The sequence below is a fragment of the Andrena cerasifolii genome, chromosome 4 (assembly GCF_050908995.1).
Source record: "Andrena cerasifolii isolate SP2316 chromosome 4, iyAndCera1_principal, whole genome shotgun sequence".
Classification (NCBI taxonomy): domain Eukaryota; kingdom Metazoa; phylum Arthropoda; class Insecta; order Hymenoptera; family Andrenidae; genus Andrena; species Andrena cerasifolii.
Genome location: NC_135121.1, coordinates 1,669,948 through 1,687,360, shown reverse-complemented (window position 1 = coordinate 1,687,360; position 17,413 = coordinate 1,669,948). Strand labels below are relative to the sequence as shown.

Below are 17,413 nucleotides of genomic sequence, written 5' to 3'. Positions count from 1 at the left end.
TTCTCATCAGGGTCGTCTGTGAATAATCCAACCTCCTAACAGCTTCTCGACTACGCGTCGAGTTCGTCTGTGTACATTATCCTAGTGACTCCCCGATTTCGCATCCGGTTCGTTCACGACTAATGACCCTCCTGCGGCTCCCTGATTATTAAAGTCAGGTTCGTGCGTATTTGACTCCATTCCTAGAGGCTCCCTGATTTCGCATCAGGTTCGTCCGTCCTCTAACTAACAAGCTCATAAACTGAAATTCCTTGGGAAATACCCTTCTCGCCGGTCTCTCGCGTTGCCGCAGCCCCGGCTCGTAACATAGATATTGTTAAGCAAGCTTTTGGAACAACCAACACTGGTAATGTAGCTTGTTCCTTTTTTGCCCAAGCCCAAGGTTGATGGGACATTTAGACACAAAGGCAAGCTTCGTAGCACAAGTGGTGATAGGAGTTATAGGCACAAAGACAAGCTTCGTAGCACAAGGGGTGATAGGAGTTTAGGCACAAACACCAACTTCGTAGCACAAGGCAACCAGGGAAGGTTTAAGCAATAATCGCGCACCTAGGTGACACCCGTTAGAGCACAAGCGTGTGTATTTAAATGCTTGGTAATTGGATTTACCGCTGCATTAATATAAGAAGCAGCTTGTAATATTTCTTTGAAATAGAAGTAGCTGTATGGTCGTACAAGACCTATGCGAAAGTAAGCCTTGTAAACACTATAAGAAATCCCATCGTTCGCGAAGCGGGATCAGCTGTTGCAATAGCTTATTATGATTTTGAAAAAGATGCTCTACAGACGCATTATTATCTTTTACTATATTCAGGTTTCCCTGAATGTTGAATCACTTTTCCCTTTTAATAATAATAATAATCCAACCCTCTTTTCGGCCGATTTTCAGAAGCAACGCCCTTTCCCCCGCGGTACGTCTTGGCCCCCGCGGCGACCATGCTGCTCGAAGCTCGTCAGGCGCGTACCATATGAACTGCGCGTGGCGCATTAGGGCGGCAATCATATTAGTAGGTTTCCACATCACCTATTATCGATGCGTTTTTTTGTCAGTGGCATCCCCTGTACGTCTATTCGACTGTATCACATGATAAATAATAAATTTGGAAAATGTTTTTAAATTTCACTTTCAAAATTTTAATTAACCCTCGACTACGGACGCTCGCAGTGACACGGCGAACGGTTACCGGGTCATTTGGACCCACCGTAAAAGTTTCTTATACACATACGTTTTTAAAGTTTTCGTCCACATCTTTCCATGATAGTATTTTTTTTGCGAAACATATAAAATTGTATAATTTTCCAAAGACTCAACAGAAACACTTCTTACTTCTTAGTTATTGCAGTCAACACTGTTGCAGATATCCTTCCGCAATGTACTCTATCCCCGCTACGACTGAGTCGGTTCGTTATTGTTTAACTATCGGCGACCGTAGCAACAGTCGTGTCACGATGACCCGGTAATCGCTGAGCGAGGGTTAAAAAACTGGAAGAATCGACATACCCTAAACTTAGGAATTTTGCGCTCCGAATTTTCTCCATGTTCGGATCGACATATTTGTGCGAATGTCCATTTCCGAAAATGCGTAGCATTAAGACAGAACAACGTACACTGCTCAATGATTCCTCGCTCTTGTCTTTGGTAAGAACAGAGACGTTCAGCCTCCCCGTCGATATTTTAAAGGGTCTAGCAGGGTAAGCATGGGCTAATGGCCCCCATGCCGATTCTTGGAGTATAACTTTTTGGCAACAAAGAGAGGTTTGATTTTCTGTTAGGGTTTTCACAGGAAGTATCGCGAATCCAAAATAACAAGGTAGGATGTCTTTTTCAAAAGAATTTATGACGGACCTACAAAAATCATATACCTGTTGCTCGCGTTTTACTCCGAGATTTGCAGCTATCATACTATTTCAATTACCAGTACGCAATTTGAACAAGAAAACAACAATAGCTTGTGTGGCATCTTGTAACGAGTTATATCGGTAGGACGACGATCTGTCCCCCACCAGAGATTGTTACGAGCGATATAGGCTTATGGTGAGACCTCTCCCAAAAATCGCTTGTGTAATCAGGCTGTATCTTTGCGTATTTTTTACTCCCTTTGCCTCCATAGACCCCAGAGGACAGCGAGTTCGCCATCCTCTGAACGCAAGTCGATACCCACAGTCAATCTTAGGGACAGAATCTTCTTTCGCCGGAGTACATCCTATAGCCTTCATCTATCTAGCGGGTTTTACTCACTGGGCAAGCGGAACTAAGGCTTCCCGGCCAGGGCCATTGGTGAAGACATAGCCAGGGCACCAGAAAGGCGATTACCTCGACTCCTCCCCCCATCGGCAGCTCGAAACCGATAAGACTTAGGTTATAAGGACTACCAACCCACTTGTTAGTCAGCATGACCTAGCCGGGACCTCTTGTCCATTATTTAATAATAAACTCCATTATACCAATTACCTCGGCTTCATTCACTCGGTAGCCCTGGATCACCGTGCTGAGTCGGCACTACGGTACCTCCACCGCCCCCTCCGTCACCACTCCGGAAAGTAATTATCATTCCCCGAAATTTTATTCAGTTTTCCCATGTTAAACCTGTAAATACTTTCAACCGCTCTCCAGAAAGTGTAAAATCACCTACCGTATCTTTAATGTTTGAATTGTTATTAACTGAAAGATGTTCAAAATAATTTTAATTCTTTGGTATCGATTATATCGTTATTTGAATGTATTCTTAAATTCAGAACATCTTTCTAAAACGAACAGTTTTTTTAATAAATGACCAGGAATGTGCCGATTTCCTTTAGGAACATATAATCTTCGCATGATAAATACCTGCTTCCTGGTTTCAGCCGGTACATTCACGATATTTTTCGTAATCTCACAGACGAAATAGTACCTATGAGTGGAAATAATTCTAGCAAATGGCGTTTTTATGAATTCAGTAGCTACTTGTTCAACATTCCTCAAATCCATAAGAAATGATGGACCTTCTGTTGAGGATCACGATGGAGCAACAGATTCAAATTGAGGTCTTCCCGGTGAAGATTTGTCAGTTGATTCTTCGGATGAAAGTATTTCGGTTGAAGATGTTCTGTGTAAATATATTGCGGCTTAAAAAGCTCCGGATGAAGAGCAGGGTTCAGTTAAAGAAGAGAGTCCAGCTGCAGAAAAAGATCCAACTACAGAAAACGCTCTGACAGAAGATTCCTCAAGCTGACGAAATTCCTGAGATTTTTTCAAGATTGGAGGCGGTAGTCGTCGCTTTCTTGTACAGATCGCGCAATATAACTTTGCCTCTGAGCGGCCACTCAGTAGGCCGTACGTGCGAGAGAGTCTGACCGTTGGCGTTTTTTCAATTCCTTTGGAAAAACATGCGATCTCACACGGAGAAGTAGCATACAAAATAACAGGTTAGAGTCATATTCATGCGTGTGCGATTGTATGTTTTTCGAATCGAATTCAAAGAACGCCTACGGTCGAACTCTCTCGCACGCACGGCTGAATCACGGCCTACTCAGTGATCGCTCAGAGGCAAAGTTGTATTGCGCGATCTGTACATGTAAGTAAATGCAGCACCTTTTGCGTAACATGTCACCAATAGTCACCACTCTTTTCAGAACTTTAGAATACTTCACTGCATTAACTTCCGTCTTGATTTTCCGTATCTGAACAGGCGATTTGCGAACCAAGATATTACACCGAATACACTTAGCATGCAAGGTTTTCCATTCAATAAATTGTACTTTCCCAGCCGACATATTGAACACACAACCACAGATGAGCGCAGACTGACAAAAAAATATTTAAAAACACGTAACGAACAGCGTACGTGGGAAATTACATGACGGTCAAGCTGTGTCGCGGAGGAGCCAAGCCAAGCCAGGCCAACCAGCGTCGCACGCGGAATTGGTTGTCGACGCTGGTTGGCTTCGGCCTCACTTGCCTTGGTTAGCTTGACTTGGTTTGACGGTGGCGCCGTTTCGTTTCCCACCTTGACGTTGATTGGTTATTCCCCTTCCGCGAAATAGCTTCACCACCATGTAATTTCCCACGTACGCTGGTAACGAAGTTACTACTATTGCAGATATGCTTAGTGAAAGCATTAAGCAAGTCTAATTCAGAAGTGACTACAGATTGTAAAGACCAAAGATTAATTAATGCCACAAGTTTTGGGAGACGAAGCGAACCCTATGACACTCTATGCAGGACTACTCTCGCGCATTCATCTCTTGCGCTGCCCGCGATTCACACCTACAACATACTAGGGTAAAGGACCCAATTACTGTCACCCTAAGCTGTTTTACTTAAAATAACGAATAAATCTTGTGAAATGATACATAAAAAAAATTTAGCATACAATTGAAACTGTAATTTATACGATACAAAAAACAGCACTTAATTTTTTCTTCGTTAATTTGGAAAAAACGATCAAACATTTTAAGCGGATATTAGTAGAGTGAAAACGATGACATCCTTAGTAGCAAAAGAGAAAACAAGGCGTTAAGGAAAATGCTGTAATTATAATGTTTATGCTATTAACATAACAAAATATAATGTTTTAGATAATATAAGCATCATAGAAAGTACTAACGATCGGAATTCAACGATTCATTAAGTCTGTTTATTTATTAATTGGGTGATAGTGATTGCTACAAGCGTTTCAAGCATTTTGGTATTACTGCCGTAGCAGTAGTTGCTCATGTACGTGAGACGACATAACCTTAAAGTGAGATAAACAGTATTAGGTTAGCTGGCAGTAATTGGGGTGTCAGTAATTCAGTCTGTTGAGACGTCCATGAGGTGGGATAGGAATGAGTGGAAAACGACGTGACTCTAACCTCCAAGTATATTCTAAACATTAAGATACAAAACAAAGTATAAGTAACTCCGAACTCGCTCGATCCGCCATGACACCATCATCTACCACGGCCCCGTGACGCACGCTCTCTCGCGGCGCATCTGTAGGCTCGTGCGGTCCCCAACACAGTCAAATACATTTTAAGGGTATCTGTAATAGATCCCGAAATATATTTTTAAAATTGGATTTATACATAAAAATCAAAGTTTTAAGATCCACCAAATTTTTTTCATCAAGTAAACATATTAAACAATAATAAATAACAAGAACAACGTATACTTTTAGTCTATAAGTACAAAACTATAAGATAATGTCAGAGTCAACGCTTAAAGTGTCAGTAATTGGGTTAGTAATTGGGTTCTTTACCTTATTATTGCACAGAAAGAAGGCCCCCGGCAGGCGGTGCAGTCCGTCGCTAGCTCCACCTAAACGCCTGTCTGTGTGCATAGTAGTAACTAGATGTGAGCGGTTCCGCTAATATCAAAAGTACGTGTGCCCTGTCTTTAAGAGTGTGCCCAATTAGGTGACAAAAACCAATCGTCACAGCGGCGGACTGCACCGCCTGCCAGGATCCACATTTCTGTACAGTAATAGTACACTCTTGATACGCACTTCAGTCATCCAAATCCTCCACGTGCATTCTGAGAAACCATTCAGACGTCGCACTTCTGACACACACAATACTTTAGCATAAACATCCTTTCTCGGTTCCCATCGCTCTATTCCAAACATGCTTTATCAATCGAATAGTTATAATTGTCTTTCCCCTTTATATATTAAAGCCATGACAGAAATTTTAACACATATTTTGAAAAAAGAGAGAATTGCATGATCTAATAAACGAAAAGGCTAAATAGGAGCAAAATAACGCATGATTATTGTTGCTATCCATTCATAATTGTTAAGGGTAAGAGATTTGAAAACCAACTTTACATATTAATATAGTATACGGAATATTAAATAATACCGTAATTGACAGGATACTTGACAAGAGAAACGGTGGCATAAAAAGCAGTCCAAACTCAAATTTACATATATTTCAGGTTAATATGTTTCTCAAATATTCTTAAAACATTTGAAAACAAATATTGATCATTGTTTTATAGTAAGAAAATATATATAATTAACGAAAAAAAACTTAGCCTAAGGGGACTTGGAAGTTCGAGGCTCGAACCTACGTTTAAAAAGTTCACAGCGTTTTAGCAGGTCGATACTTTTTATTTCAAATATTATTTATTGTAAGACATAACAAGAATAAATCTTTTTATACAGTCTTTGGCATCAAAAACATAAAAAACTACCATAATATCACGTAGTCAGCTAATAATTACTCAGCGCATCTGAGATTCTTAGCCTAACAGTTTTCGTTACATGACTACTTATTAAGACATACCAATATACTGTTGCGCCGGGGCGTTTTCACCGCAGGCCACCCCGATGCAAAGGAGTAGAATAATAAGACACGGACGCACACACGACACCACTATATTTGGTGGTACATAGGGCAATGTCGGTTATAAAGGCGCGATCCGCATGTCCGAACGCAATGGCGTTCGGTTCAGGACAGTTTTCTTCTGCATAACTGATCGTCCTCTTGAAGGGGACCGACCTTCTTCTATCTTAAGCTACGAGCACCAGCAGGCAATGCACGGGCCGATACCCGGTGCTCGCAACAATATCATTAAACTATTTGTATCGCCGCAACGAACTTAGGAATGTAGGAAGAAAAATGGTCCGACAAAACTCCTGAGACAAATCTGTGTGTCGGCAACTTACGACTAAAAGCTTACGGACTAACCTATTATCTAACTATGTCAATGGAGTCCTTGGGGCGGCGGGGGGAGAACTCGTCATATCACCGGTCAACTAATTAGGCCTCAAAAAGCTCTGCTAACGGGCATGATGCTCAGCCATGTGTCTGCTGGTGCAACTCAACCACCAGTATTTCCTGAAATTCAATCTGTGAAAATGAAAGAAATCTCTCTCTGACATTTTAATGGAGAATTTGAACTGTTCGGTATCAAATATGATATCCTCTAGGCCAACTGCTTGTCCGCCTTATTTCGGCACCAATGGTAGATTAACGGCACATTGTATGCATCTTGGAGAAACCCCATCTTATCGCAATACATGAAGGCTTGCGGTGGGATATAGCCAGTTAGGATCTGTCTGGCCGTCATCACATCATCCAGCCTGCCTAGGTCTTTTGTAATTTCATTATCAATAGCAGGTAGTTTGCTGTAGTATTCCCTAGATAGTTTCAGCGTATAATATAATAGATCGATGCGAGCAATCTCCGCCCGATCATACAGCGTTTTGCTAATTGTAGAATTATCAACAAAGTGTAGATTATGGCGAATCTGTACAATTGAAACGGAAACTTTCAGAATAATAATCGCGTAAGCTCGGGAATTGTGTAATTCCCATCAAAATAATAATACCTAAAAAGTCTTTCATTTCATTAACAGTTACATTTATACTTTTCGCTTGCTTTTGCGTTGAATATAAATTGGTTTGATATACAATTAATTCTATTAATTCTTTAGAATTTTTTTTGTTGAAAAATATTAAATAGGCTCAAAACATAAAGTGCAACCATTCTCATTGAGTTCAAAATTTATTACCGGCAAATCGCTTTTTTCCCAACGAAGTGTTGGTTTCTTGCCGGAACTTTTTGGCCGCTTCGAAAGATTCCTCTGTCTACTGGATTTTGAACGCCTCCCTCTAGCTATGCATGCACCTCTGCTTCTTGCTATGCATGCACCTCTGCCTCTAGCTATGCCTGCACGTCTGCGTCTTTTTCTATCTGCAGTGTGGTCAACCGTGCCGATGACATCATTTTCATCCCCATTCAGTACCCATTCATTGAGCGTTCATCGCCGTCGCCCTAAAAGTTTTCGTAGCTTTCATCGTTATCATCGGAGCTATTACAAATATCGGAAATTAGCGGATCCGGCGGAGCAATAGCTCTCATTTTCGCTCGTGTCATCATTTTGACACTAAGAAATAATTTTAAAAAGCAACAGAAACCATTATGCGAATGAGAAAAAAATTTTCCTTTTTATTTTGTATACGCCCAGTGTGGCGTATACGTGACATGACTTTCAAAATGCAATTACAAACTAAAAATTGATCTAATCTTTACAAGCAATATTCTTTTAGTATAACACTTAATTTACACGTATCTACCAAATAAATTGTAAAAAAAAAATAATTGTTTGAGAAACCGATAGCTCTGAGCGGTAGGAAGCTGGTGAGGTTAGGAACGATAAAGGTGCACTTCAACACAGCACATATGAGTGAGAGTTCGGTGTATTTATATCTTTGACACGCCTCAAAAGTCAAGCTTATTACAATGAGCGTTAGCTGAGGTGAGCAAATCGCGTCGCGAATATATTTATGAGCGCAATGAGATCGATCGCACGTGCACCAACACGTGCGTCACTCGCGGCGATCCACAATCGATGCGAATGTTAAAAAATGCACATAAGCTTGAGAAAATGATTTCACTGGTGACGAATAATCGTACACTGCGGCTATATGAGCCTTTTGAGGATTGAGAAATTCACTAGTTGAGAGATAACGCGGATCGTATTCGATCCGTCTATCACTACACGCTACGTGAACAAGAGTGAGAATTCAAGATGGTGATCGTTTCCGTTACGCGTCGTCTCGAATATTCTCGAGAATCGATCGACATGGAGCGTTTTGATTGGTTGTAGTAATAAGCACGATGATTAATTAATTGAATTCAAAGTAAAAGCACCATAATTAATTGAATTGAATTGAATATAAAAACACAACAATTAATGAGCTCCGCGGGTGGTCAGTCCCTTTTTATAGGGCAATTGGTCACTCCTTCTCTAGGATTTGTCACATGACAAATACCTAGGTGGGAGACCCCATCCCACAGTCTCAGCTTGGGATCTTCCAGGAAGAATCTTTCCATCGCTTAAGAGCGATAAGTCTGAGAATTTGTTTACTACTTACTTATTAGTCACGTTCCTCCATTGCACCCTTTAGGTGTCTTTCTTCGTGACTAATACGCATTATTTTGCTTGACTCCCATTCTTATATTAATTCATATTTTATATTTCTATGCTATTGCTTACAATACACTCTGTACGATCGGCTTCGTACAGTTTACTTACTAAGGGTTGAAATTAAGTAAGATCGATTAGCGGGAAATAACGGGAGGGCAATCTTCTGGCGAGGATCAGGAGCACAGCTCTGCAAAGGTGGTGTCGACTCCGTTGGTTGATAGGGGCCTCCGTCCCACGCTGAACGTCAGCTGGTGTTGGCTGGGCCTCCTTGGTGTTCGTGCGGTCGGCTAGCTGATGTACAGCTGGCTGTCCGCTACCTCCTTGATGCTGGCTGTCCTGCTCGCTGTTGCCGCCCGTGCATTCTTCGCTCGATCTCTTCTTATCGTAGTTTACAGTGGCAATGCCTTATCGGCGATACGTTGTATAATGTTTTGTATAATGTTTTTCATACGAGGTGGTTATAATACCTCAGAGTACGAAATAGTAAATATAATGATTTAAACGTTTAATTAATATTTGACTCCACGTCGCTGGACGTGACAGTTCCATATTTTTATAATGAGTGCCTAGGCAACCGAGTTTAGGAGCCCGGTAACCTGCGAAGAGCCCTAGTTTGGACTAATTTTCATCAGTAAGATCTTGCCAACTCAGTACAAATAATTTCATTGGGATGAAATCAAAATGATACAAATTTCATGTTTTATACATGATATTAGATTAGTAGATAGGAGTGATGTTGCGACTAGCTTCGAGCATCGAGTGCTGGTGATCCAGAAGGTCACTTGCTTGAGGCAGTTTCAACAATTGATGGAGATAATTTGCAGGCAGTTATCGAATCACTTCGGCACGCAGTTAACGAATGATACGTATGACGTGCGATCGGATGAATACAGACGATAACGCGTGAGGTGCGATCATCAGAAATGCGTGTAAAAAGAGGGAGAAAATGAATAGAATATTGCAGAGTTATTACTGATTCACTTTAATTTAGCTGTTATTAAATGCAGATATTTTTTAGTTTTACTTAATCATTGTTCTTCTTCATTTCTACTAGTACGCCACAATACCACATCATTCAATTTCATTATTGCAGGATTTTATTTTAGTCCAGATGAACCCACAGCATTGATACAAGCGGAAGGAGGGCCTTGTGCAGTAATAGCTCCTGTTCAGGCCTTCATTTTGAAGCAGTTACTCTCTGAGTCCGACATTGCAACTTGGAACAGTATAAGTTCGGACAAATGCTATCAGTTTCTCGTGCAGGCTTCTACAGAAATTCTAAAGCAAGCAGCTCGAGAAAAAAGTCCAAAGTTTTCTATTGTGTATATGGATTCTAAGTTTTCGGATGAAGAAAATGAAGAGAAAAAGAGGTGGTCAAAAAAAATGTCCAAAATCGAGAACGAAGAAGAAGGAGGAAGTGTACGAAATGAAGAAAACGAGAACAAGAGTGAAGAGGTGTTATTGGTCGGAACGAATGAGGATTATATGGGTATCGATATCGATCACTTTCACTCGCAGTTAAGGTAAGAAATGATTTATAGTGTATAAGCCAAAACACTTCAAATGGCTGTCCCAAATAACTTTTAAACTGAACGTTGCGTTAAAAATTCTTGTACACAAATGTTGCATGGTTTTTAGGGGGGAATAGTATGGCATACTACTCCTTGTCGTTGTCCTTTTAAGGCTTACCAGTTAAGGGGGTGTGTCCTTCGTTCTGTTAAAGCTGAAGTGACGACCTGGTGGACGGCTCTAATGCCCTCCTTACCTGCTGAGCTGTATGAGAAAGACCTCCTCCATATCAATTTGACTTCTATGCTAGAGCTGTAGTTATTCGAATAATATCAGTAAATGTTTACATTAGTGAAGGATTCTCCGATTTCAATGACCTTGACATATGTTGTCAAGGTTAGCATACTAAACAGTTCCTTTTAAACTTTTTAGCGGTCGGCTTAAGTTTACGAGATATTCGCAAAAAACTTTAGTTAACACTATAATTACCGAATTTAATATATACTTTACGCGCCCGCGAGCAGAGGGGATTAGTGACCTACGAGCCTACAGTGTATGCTATACACTGTTGGAAAGATCTCGCCAAGACGAATCGAATGATACGATTTTTAACTTCGAAATCAGATGGGATCACCTCGAAAAATGGCTTCAAAGTTCGAGATTTTGCGGTTTTGAACAAAAGAAACCGGTAGTAAAATCCCATCCGGCCCGAGGGACCTCGGATAGACACCTGAGGGAAAAACGAGGGATGTAAGCGATACTCTAGCAGGCTGGGCGGCAAATATGCCTCATGACCTTAATTTCAGAGCCGTGTTGCGCCTGCGTTTGCCCTATGGGCCCCTTTCGTATGATCCGCCCCTGAAATGAAGGTCGTGGAGCACATTTGCCGCCGCAACCTGCTAGAGTATCGCTTGCATCCCTCGGTTTTGCCTCAGGTGCCTATCCGGGGTTCCTCGGGCCGGATGGGACTTTACTACCGGTTTCTTTTGTTCAAAACCGCACAATCTCGAACTTTGAGGGCATTTTTCGAGGCGATCCCATGTGATTTCGAAGTTCAAAATCGTATCAATCGATTTCTCTTGGCGAGATCTTTCCAACGGTATATAGCATAGGCTGTAGACTCGTAGGTCACTAATCCCCTCTGCGACTTAACATTGTCCTTTCGACGGCGACGAGAAGATGATTGTGTTAGCAACGTCTGTATAGGACCATTTCAATGTACAATTATGCCATGTTTTTGGGAATATCTCGTAAACCAAACCCGAGCGGCAACAAATTTAGAGGGAAATGTTGTTCAGAATGATGATCATGACAACATACGTACGTGAAGCTCAAAGTCATCGGAAAATCCTCCCCTAAAGTAAACATTTACCATAATTTCTTCGAATATACGAATGTTTGAATAATCAGAAGTATTCGAATGGTCGAATATTCGGTATGATCGAATTTCGGATTCTACTGAATAGGAATCTGAACATGAAATATTTTTTCACGCTTTATCGTGAAATTCTTTTTGTATTGGTTCGAGCAATACGTTTATTTTCATATTCTTAAACTGCGCGCCGCGGTCGAATACCCTTTTCCACGAGTACCCTCAAAATGTAAAGAAAATGCATGCTGATAGCTAATGCGCGTGTCAATATCTTTTTACTTATACGTAGAATGATCTAATATTTTGTACAAGATAGACCCTCTGATTTCCTAATCGTTATATTCTTGTTTCTTTTCCTAAATTTGTGGAACCAGTCTTCCCCTGCCATCTCTTTCTCTGTGTTAAAATGATGTTTTAAACCATGACGTCTTACAAAATCAAAAACGTACTTTCGGACATTCTTGGGTGTAATACCGAATTCGCGACTGGCTAAATAAATTAAGCGATCAGGGAACTTCTTTTCTGTCTCTGCATCCATCGTTGGCTGTCCACCACGACGCTTAGTTACTTAGGTCTATTTCTGTACACTCAGATGTGTTTATTTATATTTTCGTAAAGATCAAGAGTAATAAAATTTTGTGTATACAAGGTCTATTCTAAAAACATCAAAGAATATTTATAAATCATTATTTTTCATTAAAATTTATTAATAACGCAATTATATCAAGTTTTATTTTAAATTCGTCGGTGTACGAATACTTTCTACACCGACTGTACCTATGCGAACACTGACTCTGGCCACCGCGTATGCCACACTCCACGAACAACAGCATGTCCACATCAGTGAGCAGTTCCAATTCGACGCGCGTGTACTTAAGTATCGCGTCCCACGTGAATACGGGTAACGTACAATAATACGCGGGATCCAATTCGTAGCTCGCTTTAGAGTCGATGCGAAAGCTCTCGAACACGTCCGCGAGTAATAGCACGTCCGTTTTGAGATACAAGTCACTATACTCGCCTAACATCTGCGTATTAAAACTGTTCCACACGTTCGTTGCGTGCGCGTAATCAGACTCCGACGCGTCGCTATCGTTCAGTCTATTATGGAATGCTTCGCGAGGCGGCAGTCGCGTGTCGTTCAACTTGTCGTACGTGGTTACGTAATCGTATGGGAAGACCCCCTTCCTGGTCAGGAGATCGAATTGCTCGTCCGGTAGATGTTGAAACTCTCGTCGTAGAATCATCAGTCTCTCTTTCCCGAGATCCGACGCGAGTTTCTGCAGACTCGCTGCCAAGAACTTGACGGAATCGACGAATCGAAACTTCAACATTTTTCGCCAATCCTTGTGTTCGCCCTTGAGGTCCTCCACGTTCTTCGTCTTCGTTCATCTCTAAACGAGATGTAACGTTCTTTCGTTAACGGTAGCAGGCTGATCTTGCCCTTGAACGCGCCTGCCAACTCCTTGATCACAAAGTGCGCGTCGTAGCCGAACAGGTTGTGGAACACCACAGGTATCGTGCACGAACGTTGATACCGCAAGTTGCACGACCTATGAGCAGCGCTCCTGTACTCTCCCGCCGAGTGACAATGATCGCGCACTTTCACGTCATCTTCATCTCTGTCGAAGAGTCCCCCGCACATGTGACATACGGTCGCTTCGCGAAAACTCCGCCACTGTTGCTTCGTTAACGACGTCATGGGTTTCTTGGTGCATAAACACGAGAACGCAACGTTCGCAAATTCGCGCAGTTCGCGCACGAACCACTCTACACAATCGGTAACGCTGCGATACGCTCGATATCTACACAGAGACTCGTCGACAGAACAATGTACATAGTACCCTACCCTATAAGCTCTGTGACGTTGATACGCGCATGTGCGACTATGATCCATCGGTGATTGCTAGATGTTCTCCAGCAAGCACTCAAAGTCTGCGTATACAACGAACGGCACTCGTTCCTTGCGCTCATAATGTTCGAATCGTAAAAATTTGTCCTCGTCGGACGGCAATTCTACTGCACACTCGTTCAATCGCAGACAATCCACGGTGTGCTGCTGTAATCGTTCCGCCGATGAAGAAAAGTTCAGGCACCTGAAAAGTATACGGAAAAACAATGCAAACGCTTCGTCGCATATCGCTCGAAATCTTTTTTTTTATTATTATTATTATTTGCTTATCGCAAACGAACACTTGATGCCCGTGTCTGCCGAGTTGCCTGGAAATCAGTCGACAGAGACTGCGAATACACACGAAATGATAAGGCTGCAAATCCTTGGAATCTTGAACGAATAGCAGGCTCGCGTGTCTCCTTTCTCGCTTGTTGCTGGTTACGCGTAGAGACACACAACCTTCGTCATCGGACCATAGGTACACGTTCACGGATACATCGTTCGCCACCTCGAACTTCTGCAACTGGTCCATCGACATGGGAAGTCTCAGAGCATCCGTACGGAGTAGCGTCGAATAATGCGAATACGACACAATCCTTTCCGCGTGTGTAGCAGTCGGAAACAGACTGGCAACGACCGACCACAAAAAACACGTGTTTTCTTTACACTTAACGTTCACCACCGCTTGTTTTGCCACGACCACTTGTGGAAGCGGCACGTTGCAGCCGGCGCGGAGTGGATTGTGTTTGTTAATATTTATTAGAATATTCTGCACTGCCCGTAATGTACATCCGCTCTCGCGCTTCAGCAACTCCTCCATTGCGATCAACGTCGGAGCTACCACTTGCTTCGTGTACCACTCACGAACATTTGAAGACATAAAAAGTACTTGATTACGCGTTGTCACTCTTCATGTCCATATCGTCCCGCAACATGAATTCGGCATTCAGAACGGTGTTCATGGACACACTGCGATGCTTCGTAATGGCGTCTGTAACGCGTGAAATCACCGTTCGACGGGCATTCTGAAAGAATCGGCGTGGATCGGCGGCCGCCACGTTGATTAGCACCCAGGTCAACAAACGCTTCTCGAACGCGGTTTCAAGTTCCTCCCACACGACCTTGGGTGCCGTCGCTCGACCGGCGAGTCCGCATCCTTTGCGCGATAACCGTCCACGCACTATCGCACGCAATGTTTTTGTCCGTGTGAGCAGCGATACCATCCGCTGTTTCGTACACCCCGGCACGTGTTCGCTTTGCTGATACTCAACGATAAGTCGTATTGATTGATCAGATCTGTCCATTCAGTCGCGGAATTCCGCGGTGGTTCTCAAAAGTCCGGACATCCGAGACAACGCCACGAACGCGTTCTTCATCTCCATATTTTTTTCTTCCTCTCAAAATCGGATAGGTACACCAGGCCCAGTACGTTTCGGACGCTCTCGCACAAAACGACTAAATTCCTCTGATAGGAAAGTACATACGGGCATTGCCCTTACAGGATACAATCCCTTGTGCACTTTCATTACGTTATTTTCAATATCATGTAATAACATCTGTTTCTCGCGAGATCTTAATGAGACCCGAACTGAACTGAACACGGGTCAACGGGAGTTGTAAATTCCCGCTACGGTACTTCCGACATTAAGATGAACGCGGTACCCTAAACGACGCGTTACCGTGGTAAGGGTGAATAAATGACACTGTATGTGATGAAAACAATTAACACAGTATATTGAAGTATAAGCAATGAATGGTTACAATGATTTAGTGAAAGTTGACAAGATAACTGTTAGTCTGTACAGTTTGCTGTTTGTTTTCTCCTCGCTCCGGAGGAGACCGTGATTCTACCGAAATCTGATCGTGTCTGACTCTCTGACGGAGTCTCTTCTTCCAAGACAAAATCCTCCCTTTCAGGCTGATTGTTTGGCGGGCCATATAGTTAACGAACTTCTATTGGCCGCGACATCGCCAAAGGAACGACCCAACCAGCCCCGTAGAGAGGGAAATTTCTGGAAGACGTACTTGTCGATAAAGAATGAATTATGGATAAACAGCCTGACACTAAGACATCGTCTAAAAGGTTAAACAGGATGCCTGGCCAATGTCACCGAACCCCGCGACCGCCGGAGTTGGCTCACAGAGGGTCATTGTGAATCCACGTCAGTCGCCACCCTCCAACGGTCCCAAGTGTTAGGCGGGTAGAGGCGACAGACCCACCGTCTTCCAGGCAACCTCATAAATTACGGAATTATTTTCCCTCGGGCCCTTTCCCGAGCTAATTACGAAAAACCCGGACTTCGCGTACATGGTCCTTGTCCGATTCTATTACGGGTAAAATTAGCCTAATAATAATAAAATACAAGTACACTTAATAATAGATGTAACGCGTAACAACATCAATGGTGTATACACTATCGCTGTGATATACACCTCCTCTATGTACGCGTCTTTATACGTCTTCTGTCTGTACGTGACTTTGCCTCCCACAATGCATGACACGATACATTCCCGCGCACTACCGTATCGCGCTATATGGTTCAACAGTTCGCGCTTCACGCGTGTAAAAATTTCTACACCGTAGTTAAAAACCACGCTGCCTCGCGCAATGATTGCATGCATACGGTGTCGTACATCTTATCTCTCAAATAGAAAATCTTCTCATCCACCAACGAATACAATAATTTTGCGTATCGTTCCCACTCATCAACTAGCTGTAGCTTTTTATGCTGCACACTCACTCGCAATGCCTTGATATTGCGGACGATTAATAATAAACCACGTTCGCTGCTGCTGCTGCTGTCCAGTAATCGTTTTTTGTCTTGGAACTCATCGATAAGTTTCACGAATTCATCGTACCTGCATACCCAGTTCTTACATTGCCCAATCGTGCGCAAACCCATACAACTCTGCGACAACGTTTTATACACTTTCACAATTATATCCATTTTTTCAGCACTATAACTATGTTCGTGCCTCTTACACCTATTACTCCTTAACCTCCTCCAGATCTAACAGTTTCGAATACATCTCTAATTTTCTTACATTAAGATGTCTAACGATAAGTTGTACCCGACGTTTACTACTGCCGCGTACACGGTCTGAACACTGAAACACTTCGATAGGTCTAGTACATTGTCACACCTCTCCATAAAATCACTACATTGTGCAGCAGTACACAAACTCTTAGGCTCGATTCACACTATCGGTCCGGTCATGGTCCGGTCATGGTCCGTTCTCGTTTCGATCACATCCCTGAGTGTCTACACTATCGATCCACTTACGGTCGCGGACCGGTCGCGCTTTTGCTCTCGATGCGATCAGATCCGTACAGAAGTGGTCCATTCTTGAACTTCTCGAAGATCAGTTTATATCCGACCTTCGTACTGTCGAGTTCGTCCTCACTTTTTCTCACATAATGGCAGTATTTTCGGTTGAGGAACTGATTATAATTGCTGTCGCATTGGACGAAGAAAATGAAGAAAATGAACAGTATCAAACAAGAAAAAAAAAACAATAGGTCAATGTGGATTCACCCCAGTTTGATTGACAGAAAAATTGAAGGGGAATATTTCACATTATATTCCCATTTAGTGGATGATGGGGACAAATTTGTTCAATATTTTCGAATGAGTGCGGGTACATTCGAAATGATATTATCGAAAGTTGAAAAAAGAATTTTGAAAAGAAATACCAGATTTCGCGAAGCTATTTCTCCGAGGGAAAAACTAGTTGTATGCCT

General features: G+C 42.4%; 1 protein-coding gene across 1 annotated transcript in view; it reads left to right on the top strand.

Moving 5' to 3' along the window:
• LOC143368050 (ubiquitin carboxyl-terminal hydrolase MINDY-3 homolog) overlaps nt 1-17,413 on the top strand; it is a 207,655-nt gene that overhangs the window by 49,162 nt on the left and 141,080 nt on the right. The window contains exon 2 of the mRNA XM_076810408.1: nt 9,990-10,419. Within this exon, the coding sequence (XP_076666523.1) occupies nt 9,990-10,419 (430 nt within the window). The remainder of the gene's footprint in view (nt 1-9,989; nt 10,420-17,413) is intronic.